We start from the raw sequence: 20352 nt of genomic DNA, 5'->3' as shown, positions 1-20352 counted from the left end.
GACAGTGTTCTCGAAGCTACCAGCATGAGTTTGACTAAACTGCAGGAGGCAGTGGAAGACAGAAGTGCCTGGCGTGCTCTGGTCCATGGGGTCATGAAGAGTCGGACACAACTAAATGACTAAACAACAACAGCGCATCCTAAAATTGCTTTCTATAACTCTTAAAGAGGCCTGCATGGTTAGTAATGACCTGCCTAGCCAACAGAGCAGCCCATGCGGGTGTTGGAGAAACTTGTTGGCATTGCTGTGTGTCTGGGATTGCTAAAAGCAGTGTCTGTGTTTCAAGAAATTAGCATATCTGGACATGTATATATTTTGTTATTCAATCTTGGGTGACTTTGGAGTGCAAGAAGAGATCTGTATGTTATAGTGCATAATCAAAAGGGGAAAGAGAAGATGAGAAGTGACTTGAGTGCTCTGCCGTGTGCAGTCAGAAGAAGTGAATAGTCCAGTGGAAAGTCTGGGCACATTAAATGTTGTAATCAAGCCCAGCAGATGCAGGCTGGACCAGTGCCTGGGTGGGAGACCACGGAGAGCTTCATGTAATCTATTCTGAGCTTTCCAAAGGAAGACAGCATATAAGGTAAAGGGACCCCTGCCTATCAGGGCCATTCGTGACCGACTCTGGGGTTGCGCGCTCATCTCGCTCAAGAGGCCGGGAGCCGGCGCCGTCCGAAGACACTTCCGGGTCAGCGGGCCAGCGTCACGAAGCTGCAGCTGGCGAGCCAGCACCAGCGCAGCACACGGAAACGCCGTTTACCTTCCCGCTAGAAAGCGGTACCTATTTATCTACTTGCACTTGGGGGTGCTTTCGAACTGCTAGGTAGGCAGGAGCTGGGACCGAACGACGGGAGCTCGCCCCGCCGTGGAGATTTGAACCGCCGACCTTCCGATTGGCAGGTCCTAGGCTCTGTGGTTTAACCCACAGCGCCACCCGCATCCCAAGACAGCATATATATTTAGTACAAAAAATATTACAGGGTTGAAATGCAATCAGTACGCAGAAGTCAGAAGTACTGGCAAGAAGACAGAGCATTCCCAGACACTTGCTACCAAGGAGAGCAGTGCTCCATCTAGTTAGCAGAATTCCTATATTCGCCTTGTCCTTACCTTTCTCTGCTGAAGCTTTGAAGTGAGTGCATGCATGCAAGTGCCCACATTTAACCCCTTGCAAACAATTGTTCTAATACATAATACCATATAAACTTGGAAAGAAATACAAAATTAAATGCAGCAGCTTAAGAAACATTGGATTGGAGAAACTCACCTCATCTCTATTTTACAGATAATAATCTGTAATATTAGTATAACAGTGACTTCTGGGGTTGTGAGGATTAGTCAGAAGGAGATGGCATGTAATAGAAGTGCTACAGATCTTTTCAAATAGTAAAAGCAGTTTGTTGTCATATACATATCTTTTTCTTCAGGCGTTAAAACTGGCATCCTATTAATGTTCACTGAATTCTTCTAAAAGACTTAACTTCCTCGATATAATGACTTACCACATTGTTTCCCAGCAACACTTAACATTCTGCTTGCTTTATGGACCGAAATGCAAGTGCAATATCAGCCAGGGGAAATGAAGCTACCATTCCATTGTCAGAATGAAAGACAGGGAGCTATGGTTTATGCAGAAATGTTGGAGAAAAGCACTCCGTCATCAGCCTGAGCTGAGAAGTTGGTTGTACATAACTCTCAAATCTAGCTAGTCTAGGATAGTAGTACCAGAAAGGATTGCTGGATTTTGCAGATTGCAGCAGTTGTGTTTAGGGTCTCCATGACAATATGTGCTGGTTGTATCTCAGTTTGAGTGCAACCTGGTGGCACCCTATCCCCCTAGACCTGTGATGGGGACCTCAGCACATGTTTTCTGGGCCTTAATACGCATCCAGTCCACAAATTAAGGCTTCAGATCAAGAAATGTGTTTCATTTAAGAAGTAAAGGTAAAGGTAAAGGTAAAGGTACCCCTGCCCGTACGGGCCAGTCTTGACAGACTCTGGGGTTGTGCGCCCATCTCACTCAAGAGGCCAGGGGCCAGCGCTGTCCGGAGACACTTCCGGGTCACGTGGCCAGCGTGACATCGCTGCTCTGGCGAGCCAGAGCCGCACACGGAAACGCCGTTTACCTTCCCGCTGGTAAGCGGTCCCTATTTATCTACTTGCACCCGGAGGTGCTTTCGAACTGCTAGGTTGGCAGGCGCTGGGACCGAGCAGCGGGAGCGCACCCCGCCGCAGGGATTCGAACCGCCGACCTTTCAATCGGCAAGTCCTAGGCGCTGAGGCTTTAACCCACAGCGCCACCTGATGCAGAATTGCTTTGTAAAATGCATTTGTTAGCAAAGTTTAAAAAAAGAAATCATTGTTGAACTGGCCGAGGGATTAACAAAATGAAAAATAACCACCCTTCCTTCTCCTTGACGCCAGGCAAATATTTACAATTGGGCAAGGGGGAAAAAACAACAGCATTTTGAGGAATGGAGATGTTGTGTTTGGAGAGAAGGAAAAACACACACAAAGAGAGGCCTTAATATTATCATTAAAAGGGGCTGGTTGTTTGGCTTCCTTTTTCTATTAAATTGTACAGTTCTGAAATGTAGACTCTTATGTTTTTGTTATGTTTTGGAAAAAAGTTCCACATCGGGCGATAACAGAAATCAGTGCTCCGAGAAGATTCAGGATACAAAGTTCTTTCCAGAGGGAGAGATAACAGCTTAGCCGGCTTACAAACCCAGTTGTCCCTTTCACAGACAGTGACTCTTTTGTTGGCTTGTTGGTGGGGTGGATGTTGCATGTGTGGCACGTTGTAGTAATACTTGTGTTACACTTTTGATCTTTCTCGCCTGCCAAGCTCTGCTCTGTAGCCACGAGTTACGTAACTGATGGCACTCGCTGCACGGAACGGGCGTGGATGCCTTCCTGGAGCGCTCCAAGAGCATCTTGCTTACAGCTGTTAATGTTTCAATGCTGGAGACAAATTGTGTGCTGTAAGAAAGAAAAGGGGGGGGAGAAGAAGCATTATTATCATATGGGAAGTATGCTCACGAGGGGGAATGCAGAGGCAGCTTAGGGGTGATCTCATTACTTTCTTGATTTTATGTTCTTGTTAACTTCCTAGGGGCCTTTTATTCCAGGGATCAAGTGTGCTAAGTTGCCTCTGAAATAGAAGAGCAAATTCTGAGTCCCCGAAAAGCCATGCTTTGCTATTTCTAATTCTGTTTGTTCTTGGTACAGTGGTACCTCAGGTTACATACGCTTCAGGTTACAGACTCCGCTAACCCAGAAATTGTAGCTCAGGTACAATTTGCTTCAGGATGAGAACAGAAATTGTGCTCTGGCAGCGTGGCAGCAGCAGGAGGCCCCATTAGCTAAAGTGGTGCTTCAGGTTAAGAACAGTTTCAGGTTAAGAACGGACCTCTGGAACGAATTAAGTAGTTAACCCGAGGTACCACTCTATAAGCTTTCATGTGCACACGAAAGCTTATACCAAGAACAAACTTAGTTGGTCTCTAAGTTGCTACTGGACAATTTTTTTATATATTTCGACTGCGTCAGACCAACACGGCTACATACCTGAATCTATTTCTAATTCTGTTAGCTAAAACAACGATGACTGCTCTGTCAATACTGAAATACCGTTTTTTTGTTTTGACAGCCCCTTTGTCTTTTTGAATATACGATTGCATGCATGAAAGCTCAACCTGGTTGTCAGGGTGTTCATAGACAGGGGCAGGGGTGAAACTAGGCTTTATTTTATCTGGGTCAAAGACTAAGTTTGGCACCCTCCATGTGCATTTGCATAACACACACCGGCTAGAAGCCTCAATGGTGCCCCTCTGGAGGCTTCACCTGCCCCCCAAAACCGGTCTAGCCTCCTGTAGCTACGGCTCTTTACAGGGGAGCAAGAAACCCAGACCTGTCTTAGCCTGTCTGTACACCTCTCCCCTTTGGGAGTGCAACTTCTCTTCTTCCTCCCGCCCTCCCCAAATGCTCCTCTCAGCTCTGTGGACTGAGAGATGCTCACTTACAAGAAGGAAGCTTCATGACAAGTGTGATCTGTAGCACAAAGGAGGATCTCATTAACCGACAAAGGACACAGGTTTACCTGGCTGCAGGGTAACAGGATGGTCGTGAGGGGGTCCCTGGGCAAGCAGAGCTTGCAGCCAGGTGAATGAATTGTACTTTGTAGGAGGTGGAGATACATTTCCAGAGACTGTATGTTTAGGATTAACCCAATTACTGGTTGAAGATGCTTGCTACAGTATGCATTTGTTACTTTCCTAGGGTAAATTAATAACTGATTAAAGGTGTCTATTTGCATTAGATATGGGAAAGGTTCCGGGACTTAATTAGGCTTTTGTACTTAAGTTATTCAGAGGCTCATTATACACATCTATTATTGTGCAGAAATTCCCAGAATAGTCACTACTATGGAGAGGATATTTGGCAGGAAGCACAAGGGCTTTCCTTGATAGACGATACTTAGCTTAAACTATTATAGCGAGCTTGAATTTCTTTTGTTGCTCAGAGCAAAGCTGAGGTGAACACATAATTGCACTTGCAGTTAATGCAGAATGCTGCAGCGCGATTGCTGAGAGGCCTTGTCAGCATATAACACCTGTGCTCAGCGATCTGCTACTGGTGTTACTATTAGTATATAAAGCCCCTAACAACTTGGGATCTGCTCACCTACGAGACAGCCTAATCCCACATGCACCCACTTGGCCACTTTGTGGGTGGAACTGGCACTGTTATAGGTGCCACATAATACCTGTTCTGCATTTGTAAGAGCTCCGTCATTCCAGATGCTGGAAGCAGCCGCACTCCAACTTGCTGACTCAGAGGTTTAAGGAAATGTGGCAAATGTGGTAAACCATGAGCCCAGGTTTGGAGACAATGCTAAACCAAACCATGGCTTAGCTCACAGCAGCAGCAGCAGCAGGACCAGAGCAGTTGCAAAGCGGCCATGTTCTTCTCTATGAGAAGCCACACATTGGTTCAGTCGCACCAAGCCATGCGTTGGCTCAGTGTTGCATGTAAACTAGGCCACTCTTTGCAAAACAAAACTGACTAGATGTGTTTATTTCCTGGTGACTGCTTTAATCAATCTACGTCATCTTTGTGACAATCACTTATTCATCCAAATGGCTCTTGCTTTTTTGCTTTGGTTTTTCTTCCTAGGCATACAAGTGTTTATGTTTGCAGCAGTGTTCAGAATGTTGTGACATCTCCAGACCAGACAGTGTTCTTTCTATTTTGGGGACCTTGAAACTAAAGTAACTTTAGCCAGACGGCGCAGCACAGCAGAGAGAGCTATACTGGAATTCAGACTGCTGGTTTAGTGGATAATTTTAGCAGATTATTTAGTGTTATCTTGTTTAATGGGTGTTTATTGCATTTATTGAATTCACTATAGTGAATCAGGAAAAAGCAGTTCTGTATAATGTAGCTTTGCCAAACTCAGTATTGCAAATAGGTTGCAGGTTTGATTCCCATATGGGGCAACTGCATACAGTGGTACCTCGGGTTACGTACGCTTCAGGTTACATACGCTTCAGGTTACGGACTCCACAAACCCAGAAATAGTGCTTCAGGTTAAGAACTTTGCTTCAGGATGAGAACAGAAATTGGGCTCCAGTGGCGCGGCAGCAGCTGGAGGTCCCATTAGCTAAGGTGGTGCTTCAGGTTAAGAACAGTTTCAGGTTAAGTACGGACCTCTGGAACGAATTAAGTACTTAACCTGAGGTACCACTGTATTGCAGCGGTTTGGACTAGATGATCCTAAGGGTCGCTTACAACTCTATACTTCTATGATTCTATGAAATACACTTTAGTTATGACACTTATTTTTTCACCTATATGTAAGAAAGGCAACTTTTAAAAAAAGTTGTTTGTGAATTGCTCTGTGTATCAATTAGAACAATGTTTGCTGTGAGATCTGAAGTCTTTTTTCTGTCTAGGAGATGCTAGTGAGTACAGGAAACAATACCAAGCCCTTTAATACCCAGGACCTAATTACATTTAACATTAATGATCATCACTAGTAGTCAGACACTTCTGCCTCTCCAAAAAAGTGTTCAGTGACCAGAGAATTAGGGGAAATCTCAAATATGTCAGATTAGTCCCTGCCCATCCCCCTTTAGTAATTTTAACAGATTTGCTCCATAGCTCTGTTGTTTGAAGACCAAATTATTTGAAGACCAAATTATAGCAGCAACCCAGACTATTTTAACCCTACCTCCACCCCACTTGCCTAGTAAGTGAAGTGGGGTGGGCTTAATCTTTAAAGCAAAAGGGAAATGCCAACTGTCCTCATCCCTGGTGTTTTTCTCCCCAACGTAGTTGATGGATCTGGCTGTAAGTGATTGGTGCTGAGAAAGGGGGCTCTTTGTAGCCACTGATCAGTGAGCCCAACTGAAGTGTTTAGCTTGCCTACATTGTTTGCATTCAACCTGCACCTCCACAGGGACTTCAGAGGAAAGTGTTTTGAGCAACGGAGGACTCAGTGGAGGTCAAGAAGTATCTCCTCTTCGCTGCCTTCACTTCCACAAAGTATGCTTGACAATAAGCGCACACTTTTGTTCAATTGCTTACCTTCAGAGTCGTCCTCCTCTTGTGTTCTAGCAGTCTTCCAATAAGCCGCAATGCCCATAGCTCTGAGGGATACAACCGTGCCACTGGGGCTCATTAAAGTTCAAGAGGGTGAAGAGGGACGATGGTGTGAGCTGCTCAGCTCATTGCCATGTACCACAGAATTAACCCAGAGCTTCAACAGGGCTGTCAGATGGAAAGCACCCTGGAGTCGTCTGGAACGGAAATCTTCAGACTCTGAGAGTTGACCATTCTAATAGCCACTCCAAACCTTTTCAGAGGAGCAGCCACTGCAGTCTAAATCTGAACAGAAGGCCACTAACCATGACAAGGGAAAGGTGGCAAGATCTCCTACCTTCAGATCACTCTCTTCTTGCCCTTGCTCTTCAGGGCATCACCAGCCAAATGCATTGTGGGAATGCTGTGATGGTACCATTCCATGGTTCTTATGGAAGCCATGATGTCCTGAGCCAGCCCTGAATCAGTAGCCTCAATATTAATGTTAAAATTCATCATATTTTACCTCCATTTTTTGTTTGACCTCATTGTTTCTTTCAAACTCCAGAAATTCTTGTTCATTTTTACAGTGGTTTGTTAAAGCAAGCCAACTTCAAGCCATGGTTGTTATATTGATTAACCATTGTTTAATATTGTGTTTGAACTCTGTGCTGGGACTCATCTTGCCTATGGTTTATTGAAGGAAGCCAGCTTGATAACCCATGATTTTAAAGTTGCCATATTTCAGAGCAATAGTAGTTAAAATTAACCACAGATAAAATAGCAATTTGTCACTAATCAGAAATGGAAATAAGTACTAGAAGCGTTCTCAGTAATTCAGATCACGGTTCTTCCTCATTTTGCCCGGTAGGCTTCTGAGAAATAATGTTTTGCTGTAGGGCAGGGGTGGGGAACCTGGACCCCTACAGATGTTGTTGGACTCCAATTCCCATCGGCCCTAGCCAGCATGCTTAATGGTCAAAGATGATGAGAATTGTAACCGGAAACATCATATTATTATTATTATTATTATTATTATTATTATTATTATTATTATTGAATTTATATATCATCCTCTACCCAAAGAACCACAGTTTCTCTGTCCCTGCTTTGGGGCTACCTAATGAGTTTATAATAATTTTTCAGACCATTTTGGTTGTTTTACATAGATTATATATCAATTTTCAGCAAACATTTGCACGCTAAACAGAAATAGGCGCAAGTTTCCTTTTGGTATTGCAAATATCTACTGAAGGCTATGCTATGATGTTCTCACACAATGCGTTTTCCTTTTTTGTCCTCAGAAAAAGCCATTGTCAGCAATCATAAAGGAAGCCTGTGATGGGTGAGTTTTATTTGTTGCTGTGCTTTCAACTCTCAAAATAAACAGTTCTCAGATATATTTTCTCCCTCTTGCGAGTTAATTCAAATACCTCCCAGGAGCCTACACACACACACACACACACACACACACACACACACACACACACACACTGTACTGGTTTCCAAGGTGTGGGCTTCAATTTTCTTTCATCCATTTTGAAGATAAAACAGAGGGAAAGACAATTTTATTTATTACCTTTATATGTACAAATGTGAACACAAACAATAATGGACAACTATATATATTTGTTCCAGGAGGTTCAATGTGACTTACATAGTTGCTGCCCCGACTTTAAACACAAGCTTGTGCGGTGGGTTAGGCTGAGAGTGACTTATCCCAAGGTCACTCAAACTCTCCCCAGTTGTAATTGGACATTTTAACTGCGTCAGAACACGTGACTCTCTCTAGTGTGCTTAGGCAATCTTTGGTATTTGCATGGAGTGCTGCAACAGGCAGGAGATATTCAGTTCCCCAAAGAAATTACCTGCAAATGAGAGACCTGCAGCCTCATCCCAAAGTGGCATTTAAGCTGCCTTCCTGTACACTGGCAGACTATTCCATTCAATCCTGTGAGGATCCTCTTGGAGAACTACAAATGTGGGAGTGGAGAGATTGTGCAGTAATTTAAAAAATAAATCTTGCATTTGTCTTTTTTCTTTTTTAGTTCAGGGGAAATCATAACTGCTTAGGGACTTGACTGAAATTATTCCAACATAGATAAAAGAAATATAGGTAAAGGTAAAGGGACCCCTGACCATTAGGTCCAGTCGTGGTCGACTCTGGGGTTGCAGTGCTCATCTCGTTTTATTGGCCGAGGGAGCCGGCGTACAGCTTCCGGGTCATGTGGCCAGCAGGACTAAGCCGCTTCTGGCGAACCAGAGCAGCGCACGGAAACACCGTTTACCTTCCCGCTGGAGCGGTCCTTATTTATCTACTTGCACTTTGAGGTGCTTTCGAACTGCTAGGTTGGCAGGAGCAGGGACCGAGCAACGGGAGCTCACCCCGTCGCAGGGATTCGAACCGCCGATCTACTGATCAGCAAGCCCTAGGCTCTGTGGTTTAACCCACAGCGCCACCCGCGTCCCTAAAAGAAATATACATTATCTTTAAATAGGCTCCTTAAACCCTTCTCTAGATTAGGAGTAAGGAACCGGATCCAGCTGGCAAACCAGTTCCTTTCTCTCCCATTTTCCATAGGCCAAGTTTGACAGTGGGTGGGCATGCCCACCTGTCAATCACCTGACATCACATATAGATTTTTTGCTCATGTGGCGTTAGGCAACCCATTTTTGCATATGTGGTTTGTAATCTAGCCATGCAGGCAAAGGTAATGTGCTCTGCCAGGCCCTGACAATTAGCTGGTTGTCAGAGTTTACAAAGGATTTTGCTGAAGGGCTTTTGAGGTGCCGTCCACCAGCTTGTTTTTTGGACCCAGCTGCATTTTTACCTGCTGTAAAGATCACACCTGATGTGATACAGGTATGATGTCAGATATAGGGCAGGTAAGTGTGCCTTGGCCCAAGCAGTTCCTGATTAGACCCACGGACTGGAGGTTCCCTACTCTGGTTCTAGATTTACCCAAGTGTTCTGTGCTCAGACATGTAACTAAAAAGCGAAAAGCTAAAAATTGTTCTTGGCTTCTGTCATCCAAGTGCATTTTCCTAATAAAATTGTTTGTACCTTTTAAGGTGGTCTCTTACAAATCACGAGTATTATGCACTGCAACATGCTGATAGTACCAATTTCTACATCACCGAAAAGGTAAGAAAATACCTCTGGACATCTCTTGTGTGCCTTTCTTTTCTTTCTTTTTGTTTAAAAAATGCTCTTCACACTGACAATTCAGTTTCAGAGCTAATGTTGAGGGAAATTGCATGATTACCTTGGTTTTTACAGAACTTAGACCCAAGTGGGTTATAATGGGCTCACTGTGCCTCATCCTATTGGTCTGAACTCTGTCTCCTGGTAATGTAGCAGTTCAGTTTTTGTGGGTAGAAATATAATTGGGGTATTGGAGGGCTTTCTAGAGAAGATTTTAATTGGATAAGCATTATCCGCATGCTGACAGTAATTGCTTATTAATAAAGCAACTTGTATCAGAATTAACTGTGGAAGGTTTTTTGTGCCAGTTCTTCCAGTGCTGCTGGTATGTCACTGGGTCTAGAGAAGGATCTTGAACTTAGAGCCCTTGATTTGAAATAAATATTAATGAATGAATTGTAGGAGCTGTTTTGTTTTTTTTAATTGCCTTTCTTCATATTGCCAACACTTACTTTGAAACTGCTCTCCTAAAATGCATGTTTAGTTATTCTCCCCTCCCCAATCATTTCAAGTGGAGGATGGCATTGTCTGCTTTCAAGAATTCAACTCTTTGGTTCTGAAATGGTGAGGAAGGCTCCATAAAGTTGACTCTCAGGCTTTTGTGGACATGTTAATACTTTTCTTAAGGATTTATCTGTGCAAAAAACAGTTTTTGAACTCCGCCCCTGCAGAGAGCAGGTGAGTGTGGTGGCCGATTGAAAGACCTTCCCACCAAAAATAAAGCCTCACACACAGAAAATTAGCATGCTAAGGGAAGAATCCTTTTCTCCTGAAATAAAACTGTACATGGCAGAGCATTCAAGCACATAGCAACATCCTCTCTGTACCCTCAAGTGATGCAAGCAGGCAGTTTTCTTGCGTGATGCTCAGTTGTGTTGTAAGGCTGTGGGCAGAGGTTCGAAAATTAAATCCTTTTCTACCAAAACCACTTTGCTAGCTCTGTGGACTGCTGTGTCCAAACCTCTTTAGAAAGTATAGTTGAGCTGGCACTTATTCATAATCGGAGTACTGTCGAGAAGTAGCAGACAGGAAACCTAAATGAGACATACCCAGAGCTGGTTGTTAGGTAAACAAAGTGTTGTTGCCACCACTTCCCTTTTTTCTCCCCTAAATGGTATCTTAATAGAAATTAGATTCAAGAGTTGCATAACACTTGCCATCTCCGTGAGAGAGGTGCCCTAATTGTTGCCTTGGTGTGCATTTATACTGGATTAAAGCAGTGCTTTTTTCTGTGCTGGCAACCATGGCATTTTTATCAAGATAGGAGAAGTAGCATCTTGCTTTTTCTTTCCAAACAAAACAAAAACACTGGATTAATTTGTGCTTGGAGTGTTTACTCATTTTGTGCTAGGAGGAGGTTTGCTGAGCGGTGCATGAGATTTGGCCAAGCCCACAGTCCGGATGCTGCTCTTGGGCTGTGGGCTACTAGCAGTCCATTGCAGTTTTTGTTTTATTAAAAAAGCCAAGCAGGCAAGTCATCCTGATGCATGTTACAAAAGTGTTTTACACTCCGATTTCTCTCAGCACAAAGCTTGTGAAATAAATCAATTGTTCCAGCTGACAGTTTTCAACCACTCGAATTCTGAAGCACAAGCTAAACTGAAGTTCACCCTTTGAAATACGTCATATTAGTTGAAAGTGCCTAAGAAGTAAACTGCAAACAATCTCGAGTATTTGCAGTTCTTCGTGGTTAGCTGGGTGCTGCATTTGGGCTTGGCTGTGTAAGAGAGCTTATTCTAGCAAATTTTAATATTAAACACTTCACGTTTCAGGAGCCAAAGTGCTAATTTAGTTAGTGCCAAAATATGCAGAAATGCAATGTGAATGAAGCAATGTAAGATGTAACTGATAGTGCTGAGGCCACTCTAGATGAAAAGTTATTTGGCACATTGTCAGAATTTACGCATTTTGCTGGCTGAATTATGCATGGTGCATGTGATAACACTTGATGACTTGCAGTTTGGCACGTGAACTGCTTCTGCCAAAGATCCACACGCATGACGGTGGAGGAAGATTGGAAGAAATTTAAAGACTGTTTACAGAAGTATTGTAAGATTAATGAATGTTAGAATGATGTTGGAATGAATTTATGTGATTCTAGCAGAAATGTAACAAAGATTTAATAAAAATAGACTGTTAATTGGTGAAAGGAGGGAAAGTAAACTGATATTAATATCAAGATAAATTCTCAGGACAAAAAAATGAAAAGAGGGAAAGGATTTGCTGAAATGGATAACTGACTTAGAATACAAGAAAGGGAGGTGTGAGGAGGTCAGGGAAATAAGCTAATGAAAGGAAAGTAATGGGAAGATTTGGTGTACTGTTTTTTTCTTGATTCTTCTTTTTGCTTAATGGATTTTAATTTTCTGTTTTTTTCTACTGATTTTTCTTTTTTCTGGTATTTTATTTTTTCTTGTTTAAAAGGATGTTTTCTTGATTTCTCTTTTTGTACTTCTAAAACTTTAATAAATATCTTATATATATATAAAAAGATCCACACGCATGAGCTGATACAAAAATGTAATCAGTGATGGCTTTCTCATCATTGCAGGACGTTCCTTGAAGTTTTAGTAACCGAGACCGATGTATGAACATATTTCTGTGAACTCTCCTTGAGAGTTGCTTTACACATGATACTCTTGAGTCGTGGGGGGCGGAATAGAAAACACAAGGCCCTGAAAAAGTTGTAAATAGTAACATTTTGCCCCAGCTGCCTCCTTCCTTCCAACCAACCCTACCCCAGGTGTTCTTCCTGGAGGAAATGAGGCCTTCTGCGAGAATCTGGTTTGTGCTCTCTGTTGCTGCTACTGTTGAGTGTATGTGTGCATTTTCACTAGAAGAACACAGATTTTTATAACGCCATTAATCTGTGCTCAAGACAGACAGAGACTGTATATTTGTGCTTCAAGGAGGGTTTTTATTCTGCTTATAGGCTGACTTGAGTCAGATAGAAAGTAAATATGGGCGAGAAAATGAAATGCCATTGGTATTACTCAGATGCACGGGACTACTGCTACAGTTTTTACTGTGTACCGGTTGAGTGAGGGAGAAATACCAAAGGTCATGATGACTGTTTCATGGACTTTGCAGGCTTGTGAATAGATGGCTTCAACAAGTGGGCATTTTGACCTTTCACATGCCGGGATTTGGGCTGCCTTTCCCAGGCCTCTGAGGAGAGGCAAGCCTAGCATTTTCTCAGAGTAGCAGAAAGGAATGTTTCAGTGCTTTTTAACCACTTTAACCTGTGGGCCCTTGCTTATAAGTCTCTGCAAGTACGAACACATGCGTGCTGATTGGAAGTATTTTTTTGGTGCCTGTGTGATAATTTGTTGCTAGCACTATCATTTTAGTCAGAACAATTTTCCTTAATCCAGAAATAGACAATTTATTCCGAATTTGCTACTTAAATAAGTATGAGGAACGCAAAATGTTACTTAGAGAAGGATCTGAAATATTTTCCTTGAAGCTTGAATATGTTCGGTATTGTTTTAATGAGTTGTAAACCATGTTGAAATTTTTTTCATTAAAATATAAAGTGGCTGGTATATAATTATATTATTATGATTATGATTATGATCTCCAGCCCACAGGATCACAATCTAATGCAGCCTTTCTCAACCTCAGGTCCCCAGACATTGTTGGACTACAACTCCCATCACTTCTAGCTAGCAGGACCAGTGGTCAGAGATGATGGGATTTGTAGTCCAACAACAGCTGGGGACCCAAAGTTGAGAAAGGCTGATCTAATGGACACAATAGCAATGCAAAAAGGAATGAGGGAAGACTAAAACGAGCTTTGGAAGAATTGCTGCTTATCTGCCAGAGTGCCCTTATCCTGCCATTGTGTTCTTCCTGGCTGATGGCAGAAGCCAAAGTGTTCTTTCCTTTAGCCCTATTTGGTTGCAGCCATTGCTGCATATACTAAATCAATGTTTGAACTCCTGAGCCAAGATTCAAGCGCTTTTGTATTGTCTAGCTGAAACGCTCAACAGTAAGAACAAGAGCACCATTTTGATTATGTCACCACCCTCCCAGCCCAAATGTATTTTCTTCTTCATTCCCCTTTGTTTCAATCTGCATCTATACCTATTATGTCACTGGAGAACAATGAGGAGTGTTGTCTTCTGTTGTTTTGTTTTGTTTTGTCTTCTCTTCTCTGTTCTTGTGTGGATAAATGAAACTCTGACCACCTGGTTTTTCCTTCGGATTCAGTCTTGATGAACCTCCTTTTTCTTTTTGTAGATTCCTTATCTTGTTTTTGAGCCCTGGCTACAGTAGTTAAATTGTTCTGTGCAAAAAGTTACGGTTTCTTGTGAATAAATCCTGTAATTGCATATGCTAGGGAAACTCTTGCTTTATAAAAGCAGGCTTCGTGTGCGGGAGGTTGCACAAATAAATGAAAAACAAGGAACTAGTATTTCTGTTGCTTCTATTCTTCACTTCAGTCAGCAAATATTCTAAGAGGTGCTCTGAGTTTATACCTGACCTGCCTTTTCAGTATATGCTAATAGAATGAGGGTCATTTCTGCATACAGGAAAAACTATATACTCTGTCATATATACAAAAGACACAGCAGCAAATTAAACTACAACCTGAATTTCAAGATAAATTAACGTAAGGAAGTTCACAAGGGTCATCTGTGTGGGGTGCTGGAGGAGAAGGAGAATGGACAATTTATTGATTGATACATTTAAATTTAGCATTTTGCTTTTTTGCTTTTTTTCAACCAGGGTTGAACATAACAATTGCAAACATGGTGAATCTTTCATACCAAGATGCCAGGAATCTAACCTATCAATCCAAAGATGTTTTAAAGCTTTGAAAATGAAAAGTAAACTTGTTGATTAGAATATTTTTGAATACTGTGGTCAGTCTGAAGCATTTATTTATACAGTCCACAGCTTAACCATACATTCTTGTTATCACTGGTATTAAGTAGTCACAGAACAGCTCTGTGTATCCACTGAAATTAGCTGACACGCTGAGCACGGTTTCGTTCAGGTTAATGTAGAATATCCCTTTGGTTTAATTGTGCACTGTTTCCTTGCAGGCGCTTAAGTAATTGTTTGGGAATGGAGAAACAAAATTGGATTTTTAATTGGAGAGCAGATATTTCCGCTTAGGTTTTGTCTGGCCTGCTGCATTACATAGCCGATGCTTGTGGATGCATTCCAGTGGGATACATAAGAAGTACTTCATAAACTCCTGTCTACCCGTGGCATCTTCAGACTTTTTCTTGTGATGGCTCTGGTTAGAGGTGAACCACAAACTCCATGCCATTGCAGGCTGACGCCTGATACTCCTGTGGTAGTGGTAGTAATAGTACTTAGCATTTTTGCAGCTCTTTTGAGCAGAGGTAGTCAACATGGTGTCCTCCAGCTGATCGTTGGATGCTAGGTCTCCTGGCCCAATGGTCAAGGGGTGATGGGGCTTGTATGTTTGTTTTCCCAAAATACTTGCATACTGCAATTTTATAATAAAATGTCAAAGTGGTTTACAGCAGTTTTACTTACACACACACACACACACACACACACACACACACACCAGACCACAAACTATTACAGAAAATGTTTATCATAATTTTCTTCATAAGCCTAGCAGCAATGGGGGAAAAATCAGCAAACTTTTAAACGTTTAAGGAAGATGCCTACTAAATCCCTATTGGAAGAGCATTCCACAGGGCTCAATGGCTCTAATGGCTTGGATTTGTGTTGATGTCAAATGAGCCTCAGCAGCTCTGGGGACAACCAGGCATGCTCCTGCAGATGATCTCAGTGATCAAGCTAGGATATAAGGGTTCAGGCGGTCCCTAACTTGTACTTCAGCAACTTCTGGAGAGCACCATATTGGTTACCCCTGCTTTAGTGTGTTCAAACCATATTACCTTGGCTGAATTCACATGTGATGCTCAACCATGGTGTAGCATGATGAGAATGAGCCACAGCGATCTTCGGACCTGCATGCCTCATGTACAGCGTCTCTCCCCCACTCCACCATTTCCATTTCAGACTAACCACACTTTCTTGTGACACCTGAACATAGACATACAACAGTTGGTCTTATCCATGCTTAGTGAAAACAAGGCAACTCCAAGCTATGGATTATGAAACTGGCTTGTTTTCATAGCCTAGGGCTGGATTGTAACACTAAAAAGTGGTTAAACTAAAACAGAAGTTGGACCTTCTCATCTCTTCATAGTTGTGCTGGAATGGGAGAATGTGCAAGCTTAAAATCATGGTTTAGTGTTAATGTGCATGCTGAGAAGCTGAGAGTGGATTATCTATGGTCACCTAATGGGGTTTGTGACAGAGGTGAGGCCTAAATTAAGTCCTTCCCCGTTCACATCTCGTTTCCTGTTAGCTGCTACTGTCCACCAACGCTCCGTTTAAAAAGGTCTCTTTTTCTTAAAGATAAATGACGCTTACAAGCGTTGGAGACTTTGGTCAAATCAAGGTTCAGGTTGATGAATGAAATGGAGAATAGGAATAAATAGTCACCTTCGGTGTTTGCTGCAGTTCATTTCAACATTTCTTTTTTACTTAACAACATACTTCAGTCTGTCTTGGCTCCTCTTGTTAGCTCCTGTATTAAGACACAACCCACAATAATTTCATAATACAAATATCACAAGTTGGTTCAAGTGAATTATAATAGAGTTTATCGATTCACGCAGTGCAGTGAATTTATACACTGCTTTATAGTTAGTTGTTTGGGGTTGAATAGGAGGTCATATGGTTTTCTTCCTCTGAGGGCAGTCTTTCAACATTTTATTTGGTTGAATTGCTATTGTAATTTTTATCTGCTTGGTATAATTGTTTATCTTTAAAAGAATCCAGTACTGTCCCTTTCATTCTCCTCACCTTTCATCCTCCTTTCCTTTCATTCTCCACAACTGTAAAGCTTAATAAGTTAATAAGTTAAGCTACAAAATGACTGTTTCTTTGGGCTTGTTAGCATTGCCCAATTGGGAACACGTGTCAGGATGCAAGTGGAATATCGTAAGATGCTTGTAGCAGACGTGCTGTTTGGTTACTTCTCAAAGGCATGGAGATGATATCTGACTCTGCTTCTGTTTCCCCCAGGAACGAATTATTATGTAGTGTAGGTAGGTCAAAGGCTTTCCAAATTTTGTGACAGTGAGACTTTCTCTCCCTAGTCAATAAAACACAGGAGTGTCCCAAAGTATAGAATTCTGTGGTCCAGGATTGGCAGCTGAGTAGCTGTGAACCTCAGACACAGTACATTTTTATTGTTACCCTTGTAAATGCAGGACAAAACTGCAGAAAATTGACTACACCAATGTTATGTTACTGGTTGGAATTTGCCTCGTGGCCGTATTTACCACTGGCTATGAGAATAGTCCTTACATAGGCACTCAATACTAGATATATTCAAGCAAACAATTGGGCAATACTGTAATGCAACAAAATCTTGCACAATGGAGTGTTCCTGTTCAGGATTCCAGCCACTCAATGAGGCCCATTCCGTTCCTCTTCCTATTCCCATGCCCCGGGTTTCTGTTGTTCTCTTCCCCTGTGTTCTGTGACAACTCAGTCTTCATTAACCTGTTTTGGGTCACCCACCCTTTTGGGACAACCCCCCCCCCAAAAAAAAATCTGTACTTCTGCAAACTTTGGGGTTTCCTCAAACATTCTAATATCTCCCTCCTGTGGAAGATATGAATTCTAGCAATTGTCATGTCTGTTTCACAGTGGCGTAGCGTGGGGGGTGCAGGGGGGCCCGGCCGCGCTGGGCGCAACATCTGGGGGTTAGGGTTGGGGGCGCAAATCCACGGGTTAGGGGGCGCAAATTACTTGCCTTGCCCCGGGTGCTGACAACCCACGCTACGCCACTGCTGTTTCATGTAAAGCTCTTTGCTTCTCATAAAGTTGACAAAATGCTGTTACATTTCTAGGTCTGCCTCTTTAGGTGACCATGGCAATTGCTAGTACACAAATGCTAGGATACCCAGTTGATAAAGAGTGGTTTACAATTCTTTTAACTACTAAATTAAGAATAAGTAGTGTAGCATAGGACTCATAGGGCCATGAATCAGGAAATCACAATTCATATTTTACAGCTTAAGCCTGTTTGGTGACCGTAGGCAAGCAATTATCTCCAAACCACAGGCTCCCATCTGCAATATTGAATTTAATATTACAGATCTATTTTACAGGGTTGATGCAAGGATGCAAAATAATGTGAGATGCAACATAATGAGATAACAGATGCAACATATTTTGAATGCTCTGTAATGAAGTATAAAATAATTGTGATTGGTACTAGTAACCAGGCGACTGCTAACTACAAATTTTTGTGACTAAATTTGGCTGAGTCAGAGGAGAGAATTGTCCTATGTCTTAAAGGAGCCTGCATTTTGATGCAATTGCCTTGTATGAGTTTTGCAAAAAAAAAGAAAATGCTTTCCCTCCTACTCTCCGTGTGAGATAACATTCTTGGCTGTTTTAAGAAGCAAAAGCTCTTCAATGTCCACATATTTTCATGTATATATATTGGCATTAGTGCTTTGTGTCTGAGAGGGAATGTAAAGCAGGGGTGTCAGATCTCTGTGGCTCGTTCCAGTGGTTTTAAGATTGCCCATTGCAGTTATGGAAAGCAGAGCACTGGAGGAATAACATTGCAGTGCTGCAGATGTTTAATGATGGGTTTCAACTGACCTACAAGCTCCTTGATTATATGACATCAGTTTGGTTTCACATTTCATAGTGCCATTTATTTAGGCTTTTACAGAAAACGAGGACCTCAGACTGCTCCTTGGTAGCTAGCAGTGGCCACAAAACTGGGAGATGCAATACATGAACTCATGTTACTGGGTAGAAATTAAGTTCCTCTTGTTTTGCTTCCTTTTCAGGAAGCAGAGGAATATCAGAACACCCTTTCCCCATGCCTTTTTTTCTTTTAAGGGCGTGAGCACTGATGCCTTTGGTAAATTCTATTTGTACACTTACGGGTAGAGAGCGAACGAATGAAACACCCTTGGTGCTAGTTTCCAAGCAGAATCAGTGCAAACCCAGAATCCATCAGGGTATAAACAGTATATACATTCAGGGCACATATATTCACAGTAGTCTCTATCTTCACAGCACATGGAGGGGAAAGTTCTTTCTTAAGTTTCCCTCTTTGCTCCAGTAATCTTCCTGCACTGCCATTTTGTGCACATGGCTCGTATACACAGAGAGCAGCTCCCGTTTTGCTTTGGGGTAAAAGAACATCCCATGGGCACCGTGAAAAGGTCCACTAGCAGCGAACAACAATTCCATGCCACAAATTGCAGCCTTTACATGCAATTACATCTGCAGAGGAGAGGCTGTAGCCTTTTAATCTGGAGTCAAACTGCTTTTGAATATAAAACATCAACCAGGAGCCCTGTTGTATACTGAGTTCAACCATTGGTTCATCTAACTGGACGACTGACTACTCAACTACTGCAGGGGTGAGGAACCTCAGGCTCAGGAGGCTGGATGTGAGCATGTGGCCCTCCAAACCTCTCTTACCTGGCCCTTGGGTATTTTTGCCTGGCTGGAACTCTTGCCTACCTGGAGGCAGGATAGAGAGGAGTGTATGAGTGTTTATGGGAAATAGGCAACTGTAGAAAGATAATACAGTGGTACCTCGGGTTACATACGCTTCAGGTTACATATGCTTCAGGTTACAGACTCCACTAACCCAGAAATATTGCTTCAGGTTAAGAACTTTGCTCAGGATAAGAACAGAAATCGGGCTCCGGCAGCACGGCAGCATCAGGAGGCCCCATTAGCTAAAGTGGTGCTTCAGGTTAAGAACAGTTTCAGGTTAAGTACAGACCCCCGGAACGAATTAAGTACTTAACCCGAGGTACCACTGTATTGACGTTCACTGCATGACCCACTTTGCCTCCGGCCCTGCCCAACGTTGGCATCCGGACCCTGGAAAATTGCATAGAAGGGGATGCAGCTCTTGGGGCTTAAAAATGTCCCCAGCCCTGCAAATGGCAAGGGGAAAGAAAGAAAAAGCCTCAGACCAAGTTCATGGCAGAATGGTCCTTGCAGCACAAATATACAGTCCCTGTCTGTCTTGAGCACAGATTAATGGCATTGTAAAAATCTGTGTTCTTCAAGTGAAAATGCACACATATGAACAAGACAGAGAACAGGGGACTTTGTACAGCATATAAAATCCTTTGGCTAGTTTGATTCCTGATGTTGTGCTATTTTCCCTTCACTGTGTTGGATAATCTGGCCTTTTCTCTTTGGTGGGCTGCATAGCACGACTTTATTCTGTGCTGCACCACAGTTACTAAGAGGAGAAGGTTTCTTTTGTTGTATAAATGTTGTTGTATAACCTGCTAGAAGAAAAGCAGTACATTAACAGAAAAAGGTTTCCTAAGCCCCGAAAATCAATCAGTTTTTCTTCTTTATAAGATGGTGGACTTAAATTGCCTCTTGGCAGATATCCATGTTCCTCCCCATCTTCTGGTCCATTTGATGCATGTGCAGATTAGAAACCCAAACAATTGTTGGGAAGTCACTGTGGCAGAGTTGACTAAACAAGATTCACA

The 20352-nt window shown here is 42.4% G+C and overlaps 1 protein-coding gene across 4 annotated transcripts in view; it reads left to right on the top strand.

Moving 5' to 3' along the window:
* ELMO1 (engulfment and cell motility 1) overlaps positions 1–20352 on the top strand; it is a 299706-nt gene that overhangs the window by 72666 nt on the left and 206688 nt on the right. For all 4 annotated transcript variants that reach the window (XM_083706317.1, XM_083706312.1, XM_083706315.1 and 1 more), the window contains exons 3-4: positions 7890–7930; positions 9658–9730. In XM_083706317.1, coding sequence (XP_083562443.1) covers positions 7890–7930; positions 9658–9730 — 114 coding nt within the window. The remainder of the gene's footprint in view (positions 1–7889; positions 7931–9657; positions 9731–20352) is intronic.

Source organism: Podarcis gaigeae (genome assembly GCF_964106915.1).
Source record: "Podarcis gaigeae genome assembly, chromosome: 12".
Taxonomy (NCBI): domain Eukaryota; kingdom Metazoa; phylum Chordata; class Lepidosauria; order Squamata; family Lacertidae; genus Podarcis; species Podarcis gaigeae.
This window is presented reverse-complemented; position numbering and strand designations above follow the sequence as displayed.